Source organism: Embiotoca jacksoni, unplaced genomic scaffold (assembly GCF_022577435.1).
Source record: "Embiotoca jacksoni isolate LCO1_2020_lvr unplaced genomic scaffold, fEmbJac1.0.p SCAF_3, whole genome shotgun sequence".
NCBI classification, from domain to species: Eukaryota; Metazoa; Chordata; class Actinopteri; family Embiotocidae; genus Embiotoca; species Embiotoca jacksoni.
The window spans coordinates 17296519-17316436 of record NW_027185381.1 but is presented as its reverse complement, the minus strand read 5'-3'; the positions used below and the strand labels follow the sequence as shown (position 1 = coordinate 17316436).

The window sequence follows — 19918 nt, the reverse complement described above, 5'->3', positions numbered from 1 at the left end:
AGATCAAGCTGCCCATAAACAGATGAGGAACTCTTCATTTTAACAACTTTCTTATCCATTGAGCTTGTAAACCAGTTCTCGCTGGATTTAATTTGAGGATGTCACATTGAGTCCCATAGTTGCTGTTTCAAGGTCACTCTCTTACTGCATCATGCAGTAATACTCCTCTTTTTTATACTGTATTCTATGCTTCAAAATCTCAGTTAGGAACTCCACATGTATTGCAGAAATCACTTCAAACTTCATTCTGAATGTTTCCAAGCCCCCTCTTACCTGTTTAATATCAGTGATATTTGCTTAGTGGTGAACTGTTTGATTTCCAACAGTGCCTGCTGTTCTTTTAATTTGATACATTTTTGTCACTGAAACTTTCCTTAAAAAGCCTTTATATGACCAAATGTATCTGTGCTCTGAATCACTCTCAAACCCTTTCACAGTTTGATGATCTCTCTTCAGCTTTCTTGAAATGTCGATGGTTTCCAGGCCTCTTGCAAGAAATTGCACAATTCCACAGTTTTTTTTATTTTTACTTTCAATAGTCTTCCTAACCATCCATATTGCATGAGAACTTATGTGGAGCAACCTGTTTAATTAGGCTTCCCTGTAATTAAAATAATCTGTATAATGTATTTGAACGAGGTTTCATGAGAGACCACAAACAACACATTGAGCAAATTGAAGATTTACTTGAAACTCAGTCATTTTTAGTCAAGCCTCAGGAACATGATAAGAATGTTATTTTTGGATGTTGTTACTCAATGATGAAAATCGGATTACTGGTAACCACGATGGTCTCAGCTCTTGTGTCTTTCTGGTAAGAAGCAGCAATGTCTCTCCCTGTGTAAAAAAGATGGCAGTTGTCAATTAGTCAGACAGAAAGGTAAGTATGACACAAGATGACGGCAATCTCGGGTGAAGATGTTAAGCTAAGACCTTTGAAGATCTCCACATCAAAAACTGTAGCATTTGTGACTATGATCTATTTAGCTTCTTGTGGTCAACTTAGTCAAACACAAGAAAGGCAGTCAGACACTATGTTGGTTGTGTCAATGTGAATTAAGAACCACTTACTGTTTCTGAAGCACCTTGGTTCACAGTTATTTCCGAGAGAAGGTTGACACACAGCCACATCACAGTGGATATACACCTGGTCAAAAAAAAAAAAATATTGTTTTCAAATATGTTGGCAAAATGATATTAAAATAATGTAAAAACCAAACTTTTTTTTGTCTTATAGTTGGATCTGGTACCTTTTCTTTCAGAGTTTGCATACCCTCTGGATCTACAACTACTTTGGTCTTGCCAGGATTAGCTTGACTAATGGAAACAAAAGTGAACATCCTGAAAATAAAACGCCTGTGGTGGCTTGGGAATATGAGTCCCGATGAGGAATCCACAGGGACCAGAGTTGTTTGGTAGTGGTCATCACGGTAGGGGCAACTGTTAGAAGAGTATAGAGTATAGCATCAAAAATATAAAAACAATGAAATATTCAATTCTCTAACTCAGACCAACTCTTACCCATTAATCAGCAGGTCCCACTGAGGAACACTGTGAGCGTAAGGGCCAGACGTTGCCCAGCATCTTCCAAGAGTCAAGACGAGGTTGGGGTCAGTCCTCTCGAGCATTCTGACCTCAACGTAAACAGGATCCCTGAGGACCTTTGTGACAGGGTAGTCCACATCAGAGTAAAAGGAGGTGTAGGCCACATCCTCTGTGCAAACAAAATAGGTGATTGGTGACACAGTTGCTGCTGAAAGATTACTTGCACAAAGCATGTCCTTCCCACTTACCTTCAAAACAACCGTTCATAGTACACTGTCCATTGGCCAGCTGGAGCTCCACCCGCAGAGGTCCAGGAGCTGCAACTGGGGGTGGTGCAGGAATCAAGCCAACCTCAATGACCGAAGCCTCAACTGAAGTGCCAATATATCTGCACTGGACAACGAGACTGAGACAGGAAATAAGGTCTGTCAGTCATTCAGAAAATACTTTGAGTGAGGTTTGGCTTGTAAAATATGAAGCCTAATCTGTGTTTTCGATACAACTGAATTCTGTAAGTCTGTAGTATTATTTTAGCCTATGTTGTGAGTACTTGGCATAAAAGACATTAAAACACATACTCAAAGTGGTTGTCCCTGGTAATGGCTCCGTATTGTCCAATGGCCACTTCGAATGTGGAGAACATCCTGTTCTCATAGATTATAACCCCAGGCTCCTCCTACAGTATGATGCCAGTATTTCAGTTTGTATAATTACTTGACAAAAATGAATACAAATCCAGTTAAATGAGTTATAAATCTTACCATCATGATAGTGCCACAGGCAGTGACAGGGAACTGGTAGATGGCAAAAGCTGAAGTTGTGCCAACCCGATTGCAGCGTTGATCAGCTTCAAGGAAACTAACTGATTCCAAGTCTATTTTAGGTAGGGTGGCATCTGTGGCCACCACCACGATGAACTGGCCATCCTTAGTGCACTGAAGAGTCACTGAGAGCAACAAATTAGAAAAAGGCTTAATCTAATGCTGTACTCTTTCACAATTCAGTTTTCTATTCCTGTAAATTTCTGAGTAAAAAAGAAAGACTTGCCAGATTTTCCATAATAGCACATGTGTCCATCAAAGCAGCAGTTTATAGCCTGACAGTCCGAAGCAGAAATGGTTAGGACGCCACACTGTATCTTGTAAATCTCAGCCACTTCACAAGTGTGAAATGCTTCTGGAATCTGTGACTCTTTAGGCGGATGGGGATACTGGGTCTGTGGAGGCGTGTGAGGCTTCTGGGACCATGGAGGCGGCTGGGGCCGTGGACGCGGCTGGAACAGCTGGGGCCGTGGAGGCGGCTGGTCCTGCTGGGGCCATGGAGGCGCTTGGGGCCACTGGGGCCTCAGTAGTGTGTACGTCTGCTGAGGTATTTGGGGCGCCAGAGGTATATAGACTGGTGGTGAGGGTGGGTTTGCCGGGTACTGCGGAAATTTAGGCTGCTGGGGATCCTTGGAGTATTGAGCTTCAGCCAGACAGTCAAGCAGGCCAGCTGCCAGAAGACAACAACGAATCCGCTTCATAGCCATGGTTTCACAGCACAGAGTGATTTGCAATGAACACTAGAATGCTGTGACAGTTGTGGTGCAAATATGCTGACTTTTATAAGGTATGGGTAATGTTGACTCGTTGATATCTCCCATCCTATTTGCTGTCCACAGCTGTCAATCAGAGGCTCCAGTTACTGGTTGGTCTGTTAGTGATAGTGATGTCAAAAAGTAAACACAGACTAAATTACAGCAATTTCACAGACATGTTGCATTAGTAGCTATAAATAGTATTAGATAGTAAACATACTATTAGACCATGTATATATGAAATGTATTGATTGTTATCTATAGCAAGTTTGCTATAGTTGTTTTTATTGATCTTGAATGAATACATTCTATCTTGTTTGAATAATTTCAAAACAAGAACCTTCACAGGGTCTGTATGACCTTTGCTGTGGTGGTCACACTGGAAACAAAAATCTCTTCTTATGGTTGAGTTTGACATTGCTAAAAATCTACAACATGACAAAGCCTAGCCCTTTTCTATCATAAAATTACATGGTTAGAATAAGCAGGTCATCTGTGGGTATATTAACCTTTTCAATATTCTGCTGACAATAGTGTCAAATATTTTTTTGTCCCCAGTTTAGTTTTGACTTTTAAACATATAGGCTACATTGTGACAATTCGTGTGACTCAAACTAAATAAATATTAAATATGTTTTATTATTTAAATTCAAATCTAAGATTTTTGTACATATGAAATTATAGGCCGCTTGAATTGGAGTTGTGACAAAGTGACAAATCTGTTGATGTAAAAAACAGATTTATTGATTTATTTTGTAGAATAATAACTTGTGGGCTATAAAGCTGGTCACTCCACTGTATTGTAAAAGATTATTTTCATATACAATGTACATATACACTATGTTATACTGAAACAGGGCAAACAGACAAATAAAATCTCTTGTAAAGATTTAATTAATATAAATAAAAAAAACAATTACAATACATTTAAATAAAAATTAAAATGAAGATAGTGGAAAGATGACAATATGCAGGAATAAGGAATGAGGAAGATGGGATTAATCTGAATCAAAGTGTTGACCAATTATCATCAAGTTTCAGTGATAACTCTCACAAGAACAAAAATGCTCTTCAGACACTTTTAGAAAAATGAGACAATGTACATTAAACTGAAATCTAACTGACCCATCACAGGGTTCTTATCTGGACGAAACCGGCCATTGCCTTAACCAATACAGCAATATGCTGAAGTACATAAAAAACAGATAAAGGCTTTTTCCTTACTTTGCCTTGTGCCTCAAACACTTTGTTTTATCCTGTTTTATCTCATTTGATCTTTTAAAAGCGTCACTGGACTCACTGCAGGTGAAGCTGACACGTGTCCTCTCTCTGTTTTTGTGTTTGGTGGCTAAATACAAATAATGGCTGGAGCTATATTGATTTGCAGACCTGCACAAAATTTACTTTGGCAAAATACTGAGGTTGATCTGACATGTTGAGGGCAGGTAAATCTAACCCAAGGTCCACACAACTTTTATGTGACCGGTGTTTCTCCTGAGTGCGTGTTACATTTTTGTATAACTATTTGTATATCTTTTCTTACTTATTTGAAGAAAATGTGCTTGAAAAAAATGTGACACATTTGATGCCTAAAAGAATGAAGAATTTAAACCCAAGTGAAGAGGCTGCCTTAGGTTTTGATCAACAACTGCTAAACTAATCATTTTATTGCCCAAGGTTTATGCTCGTCAAGTCTTTAGGGGACTGGCCAACTGAAGGGGCGGGAATGTAACCCAAGTAAACAGGTTCACTCGATTATAAAAGTAGGTGCACACTTCCACCTTCCTTACAGTTCCTCAGGTCACTCGTTGTTGTGAAGCCATGGTGATGAAGTGTACGGCTGTTTGCCTGGTGGCGCTAGCCTTGCTTGACAGCTTCTGTGATGCTCAGCATTACAAGCCCGCAAGTCCTCAGTACCAGAAGCCTGTACCGCCTGTGAGACAAGAGCCCAGGAAGGTGCCTCAAGACCCCTATCAGCATAAACAGACGTTTGAAAAACCACTCACCTGGACATACCCTGAAGATCCCAGGTCTGAACCCCAACCTGATGTGCAATTCGAGATGAGACATCCCGTTCCTGCTGCAACTGTTGCTGTTGAGTGCAAAGAGAGAGATGTTCATGTGGAGGTCAAGAAGGACATGTTTGGGAGTGGCCAGTTCATCAATCCAGCTGACCTTACCCTGGGAGCCTGTGGTGTTGTCGCAGAGGATGGTAATGCTCAAGTGTTGATTTTTGCATCTGCACTGCATGGTTGTGGTAGCTCATTAATGGTAAGCGCGCTGCAGAAATACAGTCACGGAAAAAAAACAAAACACATTCTATAGAATATCAACTTAATCTATTGGAAATATGTTCATTTATGAATCTATTTGTTTTTATTGATCTCTTTTCAAGATGACAGAAGATTCACTCATCTACATGTTTACTCTGAACTATAATCCCCAACCTATGGGTGGTTCTCCCATTGTGAGGACCAGCAAAGCTGCTGTAGTTGTGGAATGCCACTACCCAAGGTATGTAGACTGTCAGTAAGATGTGTTTTGATAAACAAAACACAAACAAATGAAATAAGATAATTATCTTAAAGATGCTGTAAAGTAGAAATGAAAATGAGTTTTAAGTTCATCACACCACAGAAGTATGGGTTGTTAACTACCCATCCAAATTTGAATGAAAAAAAAACACACAAGTATGTTAAATTAGGGTTTGAAATGGTGAGAAAATCATCAGTCTTCTCTGCTCTGAGACTGCCCCCCAGTGTCCCCTGAAGGAGCTGAAGCTCCGCCCCCTCGCTGGAAGGTGTTCAGTGTTCTGTATGACAGTCCTGTGGCTGCAGTTCTTTTCCCCACTAAGCGGTCCGTTTGACATCCAGCCTCTCCGGTGACTTTATGCATGATGTCCCGCTGGCACTCTGTCTCTCTGCTGGATGGAGCAGCCTGCTTTGGGAAAACAGAATAGAATTAGAATTTATTTGTCCAATGAGTGAAACATACAGATGCAATCAGATCCAGCTTGTCCCCCTGATCTGTAACACAGGAGTAAAACTGGACACCAGAGACAGCAGACAGTGAGCTCTCCAACTACTTCTAACGACCTGCATGACAATAGTGGAGATAATGAGAGCCGAGGAGTTGCCTTAGTTCTGTAACGCTGCATTATATCACATGTCAATTCATTATATCACATGTCAATTCATTATATCACATGTCAATTCATTACATCACATGTCAATTCATTACATTACATCAATTCAAACTTTCAACCTGCTCAGGTCAAGCCAAAAGTCTTTCTCTTCCACTGATGTCCCTCCTCCTCCACCTGCTCTCTGCAGCCTCCTGCACATGTAGTCGGGCTCGTTTATCTGGACCGGTACCGGTACATGTAACCGAGAGGGTCGCTGATTGTAACGTTACACCGGAGTACAAAAACAACAACCCTCATTAATCGGGAGGACTAGATCTCCTCTGGTCCATGTTTACCATCACCCCGACATGTAAAATACAGAGTTACATATATTATAGTTCGTTATCGGAGCTATATTGAGACGCATTTTCCTCTGAATTCTGCTACGAGCTCAATAGAAGCTAATTAGCACATTATCTCCCATTTCACCAAAATAAAGTTATTCTCCACCGAGTAAAATCACGTTAGAGGTTTGCACCGCGGACTAAATATAGCAGAGTTACTGTGGAAAAGTTATCTAGTATAATTATAACAAGCACACAGAACTTACGCTGAGTGGTGAACCGGCGGCGGCGTCCGTGAACTCCGTCCGTCACCGGCAGAAGTTGGTGAAACAATCCGCCATGAAATGATCCGTGCAGACCCGGCTGTTGGTGTTAATCCTAAAGTGTCCTTTAGCGAGGCTCTTCATGAAATCAATCCACCTCTTTTTCCTTCATCAGTAGGAAATTTAAATAGCGATGCGGCGCTGCTTTGGAGGTTCTTGCTTCAAGGAAAGATGTACTTGCAGGTGGAGGGAGACATCGTGCAGAAGGTTACATAAACCGTCTGTGATCTGACGTAGATAGGTTGTTGTGAGGTAGGTAGGTTGGCTTTTAGCCCCGCCTAAACAAAACCTGAGCTGAAAACGGGCGAGAAACTGTTCAACGGTCTAACTCCACATTTCAGTGCGACAAAGTTTTCTAGCTTTGCACATGCTTTCAGCAACTCATTTCACACGTATATAATGTACTGAGAAGCAAATCATAGAATTTGCTTTACCACATCTTTAATATGCAGTGTAATCGGTCACATTCGACCTCAGATAAAAAGTAACTATGATTTACCAAATCCAATAATATAATATTCCAGAACTTTATTCTAAAAGGATTACGTTAGTTTTCTGAATTTTAAGGAAACTTGTCTAATCACTTAGAAAGCACAACGTGAGCAGCCTTCCTCTCGACCCCCTGTGGGTCCCATTCTCTGCCGTCAAGATGGCTGAGGAGTTCTTATACTTCACCCTGACACTCATGACTGGTGGGTTTAAGAACAATTTATCCACATATTTAAATTTGTACGCACCTGTGCCACAAAGTGTACATTTGTAAACAATATTAAAATACCATATTCATTTCACAGATGACTGGCTTCATCAGAGGCCGAGCTACCAGTATTTCCTGGGAGATATGATTAACATTGAGGCTACCATCAAGCAGTACTCCCACGTACCCCTCCGTGTTTATGTGGACAACTGTGTCGCTACTCTGACATATGATACACCCTCCAGCCCCAGATATGCCTTCATTGCGAACCATGGGTAAAGTAGTTTAATGAGTTAATTGAAGTTATTCTGTACAATAAGAAAAGATTATTGCAAACACTCCAAACATTTATGTCTTTCTCTAATGTTATTTTGTATGTTTTTCCTTTGCGCAGGTGTTTCCTTGATGCTAGGATCACAGGCTGTGCCTCAAAGTTTATGGCCCGCACTGTAGACAACAAGCTTCAGTTCCAGTTGGAGGCCTTCAGGTTCCAGGGCTCTGACAGTGGATTGGTATGCTCCTCCAAGTCTAATTATGTCAGACCTTTCTGCTACACTACTAATGCAGCATCTAATAATACCACACACCCTCTATTATTCCAACAGCTCTACATTACCTGCCAGCTGAAAGCAACATCTGCTGCCTATTCCATTGACAGTGAACACAGAGCTTGTTCCTACATCGGCGGGTGAGTCCGGGTGTGTGCTTGTGTGTTAATGATTGCAGAACTATAATTGTGTTTGCTGCCTACATTTATTTTTCTTTCTAGGTGGAGGGAGGCCAGTGGAGCTGATTTAGCTTGTAACTCCTGTGAGATTTCTGGACTTCCAGCACCTGGCAGTCCAACAGGAACTGGCCCCTGGGGTACTGCCACCGGCACCAGTGGATCACACTCTAAGCATCATGGGAGGAATATCCGTGATGCATCTAAAAGTGAAAGTATGTTATATAAAAATCGATTTTCTAAAGTATTTGATATAATAGTCAACATAATACAACATTTCATTACATCAGAGTTGAAGTTATTTTACAACTCCCACACGGACAAGTTAGCTTCTTCCTGTATGCCTGCCTGTGTTGTAAGACAACCAACGTGATGCCTACTATAACATGCTTTCTGCCCTCTTTTCTCAGCTATCGAATGGGTTGGTGATGTCACCATGGGTCCCATCTCCATTGGAGAGAGGGTCATCGTTTAACACAATTTTCTGCTATGGCAATGATCATAAAAATAAACATTATCATTGGTTCATAATTGCCTATATGTTATTATCCTGCTTCTTGTTGGTAGTTCTGCTTAAACAAGGAATAAAAATACTTCATTAAATGTAATCAGAATTAAAAAAACAAAACATAATAGGACTGTAACAAATAAGAAGTCCCTAACATGAACATGTAACTTGCTTTACATTCCTTGCTGTGTAATGATAAATGTAACATACAGACCTCACCTGTCCACTTCATAGATTGTTACTCGATCCATTTAAAGGAAATAAAACTGCAACAGTTTGAAATTCTTGTCATTCACTGGAAACATTTTCATAATTTTCTTAATGCAAGGTAATTTAATACAGAATAATAAAATGGTCTATGAATTCTGGAGAGGAAAATTCATACTAAAAAAAAAATCTAATACATAAAATAAATGAATAAATAAATAATAATAAAAACAATAACCAATAACAAACCTTAAAAGAACACACATTTTAAGCCTTGTATGACAAATCCGTGTCCTAGTTGTGATACTAGAAATATTTTATACATGCAGTATGGAAAGAATTAATGCAGCACTGAGTTAGGCTAGTATCCCTGATTTTGCTTCTTGTTTAACTAAAATATGAATTAATAAAATAAAATAAATAAATACAATTTATAAAATGTATATATTTATGTTAACGTTCAGGTAAGTGAAGCTACCATTAAGTTACCGCCCTCCTGTGGCACAAGTGGTGAACTGCAGCTTAGCAACGCTCACAGTTTCAGCACCACCGGCATTGGACAGCTCCACATTGCGCCTGCGCAGTAAAGCATGAGCCAGTGACGAGTATTGATTTAAGATGTGTTCCAGTGATAAATGAAAGGAAGGAAAACTGTAGCCTCTGATCATCGAAAAGTGATGCCAATATAAACTTTATGTATTTTCTTTGGAAGACATGTCTTCCAGATTTAAAAAAAAAAAAAAAAAAAAAAAAAAAAAAAAAAAAAAAAAATCGAACATATTTTGTTCCATTTCGTTCGTTTATTTGTGTCCTGAGAATTCACAGGTTATTTAAACCCTTCCCTTCTGTCGTCCTCTGCGCTGTATTCAACTGTTTCCTGGCTAATATCCTGTTGCACAGCTAGCACACCCTTAATTCATTCTCATTGCCTTTGTCTGTCATTTTTTTTTTTTACCTATTTGCTGTGTAACCTCTGTTTATGGTCAACGTGATTATAATGACTGACACAAGCAGGGTGCTACTGGGGTCAATTAACAAAAGCGAATCCATAAAAAGAGTCCTTATTTTCCTTATTATATATACTTTACCCATCTTACAGGGACTTCATATTGAAGCGCAAGTATTTTCCGGGGAACCCCAGATCTCTTCAAGTACCTCTGGCTGGTCCGCGGACCTGCGGTTGTTAAGCACATTGCAAATATCACTGTCAGTGTAATTTCATATTAAAAAAAAAAACAAAAAAACTTAACGGGTATTGTTTTTCCACGCCTCTGTTTTGCTGCTGGTCGAAGCTGTAGCTGAGTCTCTGTCTCTGCCCGCATCCACTCAGGACAGCCTGCTCATACGGTAACGGCACTGACGTTATACCGTCTCCGCTCTGCACCCCCCCCCCCCCCCTCCTCCTCCTCCTCTGTCTCTGCCAGTCTCCGCACTGCTGGCCTGTATCTGTTGTGTGTCACAGGCACCATCGCGGCAGAAGACATTTGGCGAGCAGAACGCAGGCTGCGGTCACAAACTGCGCGCTTCACGCTTCGTGTGGACATAGCGAGGGAACACGGGATTTTCCGCTGCGCGGTGTACTTTGCCTGACGATCATTTCCGCCGTGATACCCCTCCTACCCTGCTTGTGTGGATGGTTGACTGCAGATTTGTCGGTGCTGAGCAGGCTCGTCTGATTGAAGGCTTGCGGCCAGGGGGGGCATCTGTGGGGCCGCAGAGAGAGAGAACCCTCAGCCCACGGCCGCGTCCGTCCTCTGCCCTGTGCTTGTGAATGGACTGCGCTCCATCCGTGATTTTCTGCAGTCGCTCTGAGTCATTTGTGGAAGAAGATGGCGGACAGGGCTGAGATGTTTTCCCTATCCACTTTCCATTCCCTCTCTCCTCCCGGCTGCAGGTAAGAGCTTACATATAGAGTGACGGAGGAGGGATGATGACGGACGATGCGCACGGTTAACATGAGGGGAAACGGACAGTAGAGGCAAGAAACATCTCGATCAGTTTTGATGAGTGCAGTCAAACGCATATTTTCAGTCTGGGAAGTAATAGATATTTTAAATAACCTGCAAGGCCTGCCACTGCTTCTCTGAGCGCCTATGGGTGCTGCAACCAAACAGTAGCTGGTTGTTTATGTTTTGGAACTAATGTCTTGACGAAGAACAAGTGAAAAGACAGGTGTATGATTGTTTTCTGAAAAAGGAAAGGAGGGCAAATAATAAAATAGATGGCAAATGATTGATCTCCAGCTGTCGCGACAGTCACCCGCTTTGCGCATTCTCTGTGAGGCCCACGCCCTGTTGAGTCCAACCCAGGCAAGGGCATGTTGCTGAACAATGATTTACGGAAGTCCTATTGAAATTGATGATGTTTCTAAGCCTCTAATGTGACCTCTGCGACAAATCTCTGCGTTTTCTCCTTGTCTAAGAACAATAGTGTGGGGATTCTACTGGCACTTAGCAGGGATCAATAAATCGATGCAGAATCAGTGATAAAGCTACCGTTTTCTCTCCAAGGTTCTTTATGTTTAAAAGGCATGGCTTTGGCTTTCTGTAGTGTAAGTGGTTTATGGATGTAAATCAAGCTGGGTAAGATGGGAGATACAGCATTTGGTGATAGTTGAATGAAATTGTGTGGACTGAGCTGCAATATTCCCCCTGGAGCTGAAGGCACAATAAAATGTAGTAGAAATATGATAAATTTCATTGTGTATCTACTTCCATGTAATAATCTCCTGCCTGTTGGCACTGAGTTAAGTTCTTACTCCTTGTCACACACACAGCAGAATGAACCCTCCAGACAATAAACAACAAAAACAATTATTTGTAATGTCTTACTGTTACTATATTGATATACTATGTGAATTTTAACATATAGAGTGCCAGAAAGAAAATGATTAAAAGAAACACTATATGCTAGTATAGTATATATTTGATGTATTCATCAAGATTGCTGAGGCTCTCTGCACTAATACATATAATGCAACAGCTTTTCATCTTTCCTGTGTCTGCCTCCACATGGCTCATGTCCTCCAGAGGCAATCACATTAGCAAGTCCCTGTGGATTTCATATCCACAACATGTTCTCATGTGGGATTTAGTTACATACTGTAGTTCAATCTCATGGATGCATCATATCAGATCAATGTACCTGATTTTGTTGCATGATGAGCAGTGACCTTATTTCAGATAACAGAGCCGAGCTTTGGCCATGACATCAATATTTTAAAATTACAGCATTGGCAAAGAGCACTGAGCAAGCTAATCGTACCACAGGAATAATGTGTATTCATCTTTCTTTATGCACACTTTAGACCTGCTTGTACATTGTGTCACTGACTCCAAATGCACTTTTCAGTTTACGTATCAGTTATCAATCATAAAGCCACTGTTACAGACCACCGAAGACATGTGAAGTGCTGATTGCATCACCCTTATTATTTGAACACGGTGGAGACGGATCAGTTTCACTCTACTGTTGTCATGTAGATTTATGGGCATTAAAGAAGTGGTCTGGATTTATTTTGGGTCAGCTATGGATTACCAGTTTTGGATTGTAAAATACCAAACCAGACTGATGAAATACTGGTATGAGGAGGATAACGGAAAAACAAGCGTATTTGTACATTTGTGTTTATGTGAAATTGCACACATTTGTTTATTTGAATTTGTACGTCCTTTTTTCCTCATCATTTCTTTGTGTGTGTTTTTGTGTGTTGTGTCATTCTCTGTGCTTCTGTGTGTGACTGATTCATGAACGAAGCCACCAGTGGTGTGATGGTGTGGTACGGTAATCTGCCTTACATAACCCACACACTTTCCAATAGGGAACATAATCCGTAAGAGGGACCATTTTTCTCCTCTGAGCTCCAGAAATTTATGACATATAAATATAAGTTCTCACGCATTGAAGGAGCACTCTTTCCATTGCAAATAAAAAAAACTTTAAAAGAGGAGGCTAGTTCACCAATCAATCAGTGTTACATTTAATTTCATTTGCATTACATTTCATTCCTATTGCTAAAAGTAAAATATGGGAGTATATGCCTTCCATTCTCTACAAAGAGTCACAGTGAACATTATTCTTTTGTGTAGAAGTTCACTGTGCTCAGTTCAGCATAATTTTTCCATCAAAGCTTCATTTTACAGAAATATGTACGTAGAAATAAACTCGATCAAGGTTTTTCATCATAAATATTCCCTGCTGTGGTTTATTGAAGGGTATGTTAGCGTATCAAAATGTGAAGACTCTTTTGGTACCAAGAACCTTGGAATTCATTGATTGCATCTTGTGAGAGGGTTTGTGCTGTGTTTGGTAGATTTGCTGCGGCGTCAGGAGGCTTTGTGGGAAGTTTTGTTGTTGTTGTTGATATGCTATGAGCATGCAGTGTTGAGTTCAGGTCCTTTTTTGGATCCAGTTCAAAGATGGTTAGCTTTGGCTTTAACAATTCTCTATTTATCTGTTGTGTTTTCAGTTACCTTCACATTATAATCTATCTAAATAACATATAGTCTGCAGTCTACATGTGTATATGTTATCTTTTTGGGAAAACTATGGCCTTGATTGTTTGAATGCCAGCCCTTATGTTTTTTTTCCTAATGTGTCCTTTTTATTATTCTTAAATATAAGTTATTCATAATTTTATACTTACAATACATACAAAGTTTACCAAAAAGTCTGAAATGATGAATGTAAATATTAATAAATTAGTCAATAAAAAAAGGTTAAAACAAATCCTTTTAATAATTAATTGATTTGGAAGCAAAAATAGCAATCTTCTATTTTTTTCTAGCCCTTAAATGAAAGTATTTTCCTTTTTTATTGTCTTTTATGATAAGTCATTGAATATTTAGTTGATTTTAACTTTTAGTAAGAGAGTGCAAGGTATTTAAAGATTAATTAGTGAAGAAAACACAAGTTTGCTCCCGCCATAGATTCAACAGTGGATCTGAAAAGTTTTAGATTCGACATCTGTGGCACCATATTCAGAGTTCATCAAAGTGTATTAAACCCCAGCTGTATTCCATTGTAGGACATCAATGTTTCAAAAAGAGTATTTCCAGTAAACATTTTCCTGATTTCCCCCTTATATCCCTCTCCCCTTGAATCTCACCATCTTTTGCCTTCCAACTCTTTGAAGGCAGTTGGAGAAAGCGGAGATGGGTGCGGGAGGGGGGGGGGGGGGTAGTGGTGGGTATGGTTACCATAGGGTAAGAGGCTTAAATCAAATACAGATCCATTTTAGCTTAAGCATTCCAACGCTATCTCCCCCATGCTGTCTTCCTATCTCTCTTTGTGTTTTTCTGTTTCTTCTCTCTCCTCCACTGTCTTACATTCTCTCTACAGCCATCACTTGCCATGTTTCTGCTTGTCAATTATTCCAGCAGCTGTTGCTATAGCTTGTTTTTCCGTTTCACAATGATTAAATGAGGAGTCATATTTTCGCAGCCCATAATATTTGTTTTCCATCAGTCTGACAACAGTGACTGGTACCAATCTAACAAAAGCATTGGCTTTACATCCGATGACTTCCTTAATCCAAATCCAGACAAATCTACAGGAAATCATCTGCTCGCAGCCAATTGATGCATCATCAACACCTTTGGTTCAAAAATTGCGTGATCTTTACATTTGGATCTAACCCAGACAAGAGAGAGTTCTTCATTAGGATAAACGCATGACTCATATGTGTGTGTGTGTGTGTGTGTGTGTGTGTGTGTGTGCGCACCGGAGTGCTTTTGTGTGGGGGGGTGTCTCTACTTTACTGGAGAGTGATGGTGGTGGAAAGGCCTGGGAAATGATCTTGTTAATGAGTCAGTAGCAACCACATCCAATGTCCTTGGCTTTTAAAGATGATGTCACTGTGAAGCAGGTGCTCGTGGCAGATTAATGACACCACAGACCCTCCATCCCATCCCCCCTTTGCAGCTGTATCTATTGTAATACTGTCATTAGAATGTCTTTAGAATTCCTTTATTTTGATAATGAACATCTGCTGTTCTTGCATATTTACTATTTAATAGGAATTTACTATATTCCGTTGGTGTGATCAAAGTTATTTAAAGGAAAAGGACTGCAAGTAACATTTACATCCATTAAGCTCACATTTCAGAATCTATAATTAAATGCTTAAAACATACTTAACGGTTTAAATGTTAAAGGTCTAAAATTGATTGTATTATATGTACATTTTAAACAGTGCAGATGTTCTTTCATATGAAATAATAACTCATACATTATTAAAAGTAAAAGTCAGTGTGACCAATTGTGTGATCACAGATTTATAATTTTATACAAAGAGGACATGAATGTGAATGTGGGAATATGCAGACAGCAGATGACAGTGTGCTGGTTTGAAAAAGTCTGCTCTGGACACGACAGCATCAGAGATGACGGAGAATAACTGTCAGAACAAATGTGGGCTGCAGAGATAGTTTGAATCTGAGCAGGGGTAGAAAGAAAAAGAGATGATGGCGGACATGTTCGCAAAACCTTAGCAGTGGCTTTGAATCTGGGTGTGCCATTGCAGCAACCTGACCAGCATCAGTGATGGTAATTTTGTGCTGACTTGATTCGTTCAGCGAGGAATTTCATTTTGCTCAGAATGTACCAATAAGGAGATGGATATGATGTAGAGGATCGGTGCTGTGGGGTGATGATTCTCTCTTCACCTCTAAAGCCTCAGCTTCAAATCCTAATTAGTAAGAATGATAACAAGAAGAGGTGGACTTAATGCGAGTGACGTCACTGAGCAACCCACATGCGACAGGCCTTGTACGCTTACTTGGAAGCTGTCAACATAATGTCAACACTGCAGTGATTGCTGCATCTCTCTATCTCAAAACACTACAAAATCTTACAGAAAAGGACGCAGAGCATCTAAGTTTTGTGTGTTTTTATAATATGCGGAGAGGACAATGGCCTTTGGTGTCGACATTACTCTCTATCTGCAGCTTTTCCTGACACATTTCTTACATTTTGCAGTTTAAGGGAAATGGGGCGACACTGTTGTGACAAAGCAAACAGGCAACAAAATGGAATCAGGAAACATAGCTGAATGGGCAGCAATCAAGACAACCACAAAAGAGTTCAAGGACAAGAGAAAAATTTATGAAAAACAGATGACAACAATAAAGGGCCAATTACATATATGAATTCAATTACTTTTGGGGTCTGCAGACTGTCAGGATTTTTTTTCCTCCAGATTTTTGAATATGTGTGTTTTAGATTTTTGATTTCACCCCAATACAGAATGGAATTTATTTGTGGAGCTCACAGCATTGAAAAATGTACTTTTTAAAAAAAATCATAGGTTTTTCAATGATAATGTCCCCAACATTGTGCTAATTCAAATACTGACTATATTTACTATGGATTGGCCAGATTAAAAGGGAAAATGTTTTGTTGAAATCAAAACTACTATTTCTAATGTTGTGATCATTAGAAAGAAGATAAGAAATAATGTATTTTGCAGGAAATATATTATATTGATTTTATTTCTGTAAAAAAAAAAAAAAAATGCTTTGTGCCATATAAGGAAACAAATATTTATATTTCTCCAATGTACTTATACCCTTTGAATTCAACATTTCTCCTTCTTCATCTTCCTCCCTCCTTCTTAACTCGACTCCTCTGATTACCTATCTTTCTGGCTGTATCCTTCAGTTCCAATACATTCACATGCAAAAACGTGCCCCTTGTGTGGTGGTGACAACTGTCTTGGATACAGCTTCACTGGTGTAATGTTTTTCCATTGTGAATCATACACACACACCCACATACCTACACTTCCAAATACAGCTTCCCTAAAGAGCTTATTAATCACATTCTTCCCTAAGCTTTGGTTAAGACACTATTTTACTTATTTTGACAGACAGGAAATTACTCCACAATCTCTTGGCACCAGTTGTTACATTGCAAGTCCATGAATGAGTCCAACGTGGTACACTTTCTAATGGTAGTTTTTGGCTTTACATTGTTATTGTGTTGGTTTATATAGTGTAAAACTGTCATTAATAGTGTGCCTGAACAGTAAATAAAACACATATCCAAGCACACATGCTTGTACTTTTATCTACATTCATTCATATGGTGTGTTCCCCATATCCTAAGATTACAAATCACAACTAAATGCCTAACCCCAATCCTAATTTTAACCTAAATTGTATTCTAACCTAAACATTAAATCCAAGTCTTAACCCCATTTACACTCTTTCAAGGTGTGTCAGAAAGTGAGGATTGACCTACTTTCCACAAATGTTCTCATTTCCAAAGTTTAAAACTCAAATCAGTCTTCACAAAGATAGATGTCAAAAGTACACACACACACACAGGACTAAGGTTAATTATAAAGGGTAAAAAACTCTATTGCCTTTGGTCTAGGACCTGCTCTTGTTAGGATAATGGCTGCTCATTTAGCAAAATGAAACATGAAAAGAACATTTTCACTCTTGAATTTTCAGGCTCACATTTATCTTTTTTTGAATATACGAATCTGTATATACCAATTTGAACATTTAAAAGACTTATAACAGTAATTTGTACCGAGGTTTACCATGACAAACATGTTGAACAATTAAAGCAATATTGTCCAAAATGATTGTTTGGAATAATCCGAGAGAAAATGTTAAGATGTACCAAAGCCACAGGTTCTTGTTTAAGTAGACACAAAATTATTATCTGATGAGATTCATGGTCAGGTTCGGTTACACTGAGGACATTTACAGCTGCAGCAAAACCAGCATGGATGTTGGTGCGGTCCTGGATAAAACTGTCCTTTCTGAGCAACACGTCTCCTGTTCACTTACAAAAAAAATCATGAGATGTTCAGAAAAAAGCAAACACAAATGCATGCATTTCATGTCGTAATTCACCTGATTGATGTAAGAAGGGGACAGAGAGAAGGAAACGCTGCTGGGAGTTGAAGAGTTTTTGATGTGGGTGCAGTCCACCACCTATTGGAGAAACCGTTTGAGAGGAACTAAAACAAACCGGTCCAGTTTGTACATATTTTCATTACATTCCTGTATCTCCACCTATAATGTATGTATTTTTGTTATTGACCTTGACCTGTCATCATGACTTTTAAATGGTGCTGGCAAAGGCACCATATCATTTAAGAGGAATAATAGAGGTGGCTTCATCAGTGTCTGTCTGTCTGTGCCATGCTGAATTGGGGCTGTAAGCATGGAGGAGTGTGTACTGTGGACTGGTAGCCTTCCATTCTCCCATTTATCTGAAATGGCATTTCAGAAGTTGTTTCTTTGTGAATTATAGGCTAATAAGCACATAGGTAATAGGTAATTTTCGAGTAGGTCTCAGAGATCTAATAGATCTGGCCCTGGTACAAGCTGTTGCCAACTTATACCTAAAAAAGTAGGAAGTGAATATATTGGCATCAAGCAGGTTTTGAGCTGTCATGTTGTCCACAGAAGGGGTTTGTCTTCCTGCTGAGATGGATGGATAGGACAGGCCAGGGTGGCTGTCAAATTGGACCACCAAAAAGTTCTGACTATACTGTGAGACATTGTTTATTAAGGTGATATAGAAAAGTAATACTCAGTACAAGTAGCCTACTGTGTCTCAAATATGTTTAGTTGAGCTAGCAAAAAGTGAATCAAAAAAAGAGGGACAACTTGAATACTAGTATTTTTTAACTGATGTGCTTGGTTTGTTTGTTGGGTTTGACTTCCGGAAACTGTACGACTTGAGGTTTCTTAAAATGTCGGTGCCTTGTCTGTGTAACGTCCATCTCCACCCCTGCAACTCTTAAATTAATAATTCCCAAACTCCCGATCGCTTCACAACGTAATGAACAGCAGACCTCGCCCATTCTAATGATACCCGCCATTTCTCTGCAGGACAAAATGTTTTCAGCTAGTTCTGTTTTGAAATTACAGCTGACCTCTGTACTGTCTCCAACATAGGGCTGATATTACATCCCACTTTGTATGAAAATAAATATTAATAACAACGTATTTATGCACCTACACTACAACTGAGGTATTAACAAATATCACAGGAGCGTATGCTGAATGGTTAGCCCTAACAATGACCAATATATGATCTTAAAAGTGAAGGTGGTGAAATTAACCTAAATAAAATAGCCTACGGTTAAAAATATTGTTCAATATTAAAGTTGACACAAAGAAACGTATCGCAGACCAAAATTAAAGAAGGAAACAGGTGGAGGACAAGGAGCACCTGATCTGAGGCCAGGACGCGACACTGGCAGCAATTATTAACATATCAACATCCAATATAAACGGAATATGTCATAAAATGAAGGTGAAAGTGATTAAATCCAGCAAGAGTATAGCAGCAGGTAATTTATTTCAGAATTAACGTGGTATTTGCAATTATCTGTGTAATATGTGAATATATGTGAATATTTCAATTAAGAGAATAATTGATATGGATTAAATGGCGTCAATTGAATGGTTAGCCTATTTAATACATGTGGTCAATGGATTAGTAAATTAACGGTTTTCAATATTGTCATTCACTAAATCCTTTTTTAATGAATGTAGTTTATTTTAATATGCTATAAGGTGTGTGTTTACATATTTCTAAGACAGCTAGATAGTCATCATTTGTTCATACGCATGATCTAAAGTCACACAGTTAGCGGATGAGGCTCATTGGAGTTTTATTTATGTATTTATTTATTTTTTTTTTTTTTACACATTTTTTACGAACAAGTTCAAATGAGGTGTTACTGCCGATGTCTTCGGTGTTATGTGTATCCACTGGTCTGGAAGTACTTTACGTCGCAGATTAATACAGTTTTATGTACATGTTCCTCTATTGTAGTGCTAATTGTTACTCTTTTCATGTCCACTATAGTTAGCTACTCGTGCTAATTGAGGCTGATGAA

The 19918-nt window shown here is 39.3% G+C and overlaps 3 protein-coding genes across 5 annotated transcripts in view; 2 read left to right on the top strand and 1 right to left on the bottom strand.

The window, feature by feature from the left end:
• Positions 1-670: 670 nt before the first annotated feature.
• Positions 671-3099, bottom strand: LOC138206233 (zona pellucida sperm-binding protein 4-like). Its single transcript, XM_069162807.1, has 8 exons — positions 2593-3099; positions 2307-2491; positions 2124-2221; positions 1794-1951; positions 1522-1714; positions 1251-1440; positions 1072-1147; positions 671-837 (listed from the first exon to the last, which is right to left on the bottom strand). The coding sequence occupies exons 1-8, from the start codon at positions 3071-3073 to the stop codon at positions 752-754; spliced, it is 1467 nt and encodes a 488-aa protein (XP_069018908.1). The 5' UTR covers positions 3074-3099; the 3' UTR covers positions 671-751.
• Positions 3100-4924: 1825 nt separating this feature from the next.
• On the top strand, positions 4925-8864 carry LOC138206063 (zona pellucida sperm-binding protein 3-like). The gene is made up of 8 exons (XM_069162526.1): positions 4925-5392; positions 5517-5635; positions 7501-7604; positions 7707-7884; positions 8004-8121; positions 8215-8297; positions 8379-8548; positions 8744-8864. The coding sequence occupies exons 1-8, from the start codon at positions 4943-4945 to the stop codon at positions 8806-8808; spliced, it is 1287 nt and encodes a 428-aa protein (XP_069018627.1). The 5' UTR covers positions 4925-4942; the 3' UTR covers positions 8809-8864.
• Positions 8865-10456: 1592 nt separating this feature from the next.
• Positions 10457-19918, top strand: part of mapk8ip2 (mitogen-activated protein kinase 8 interacting protein 2) — a 28640-nt gene continuing 19178 nt past the window's right edge. For all 3 annotated transcript variants that reach the window (XM_069163636.1, XM_069163635.1, XM_069163634.1), the window contains exon 1: positions 10457-10942. In XM_069163636.1, the coding sequence (XP_069019737.1) occupies positions 10878-10942 (65 nt within the window). In that variant the 5' untranslated portion in view covers positions 10457-10877. The remainder of the gene's footprint in view (positions 10943-19918) is intronic.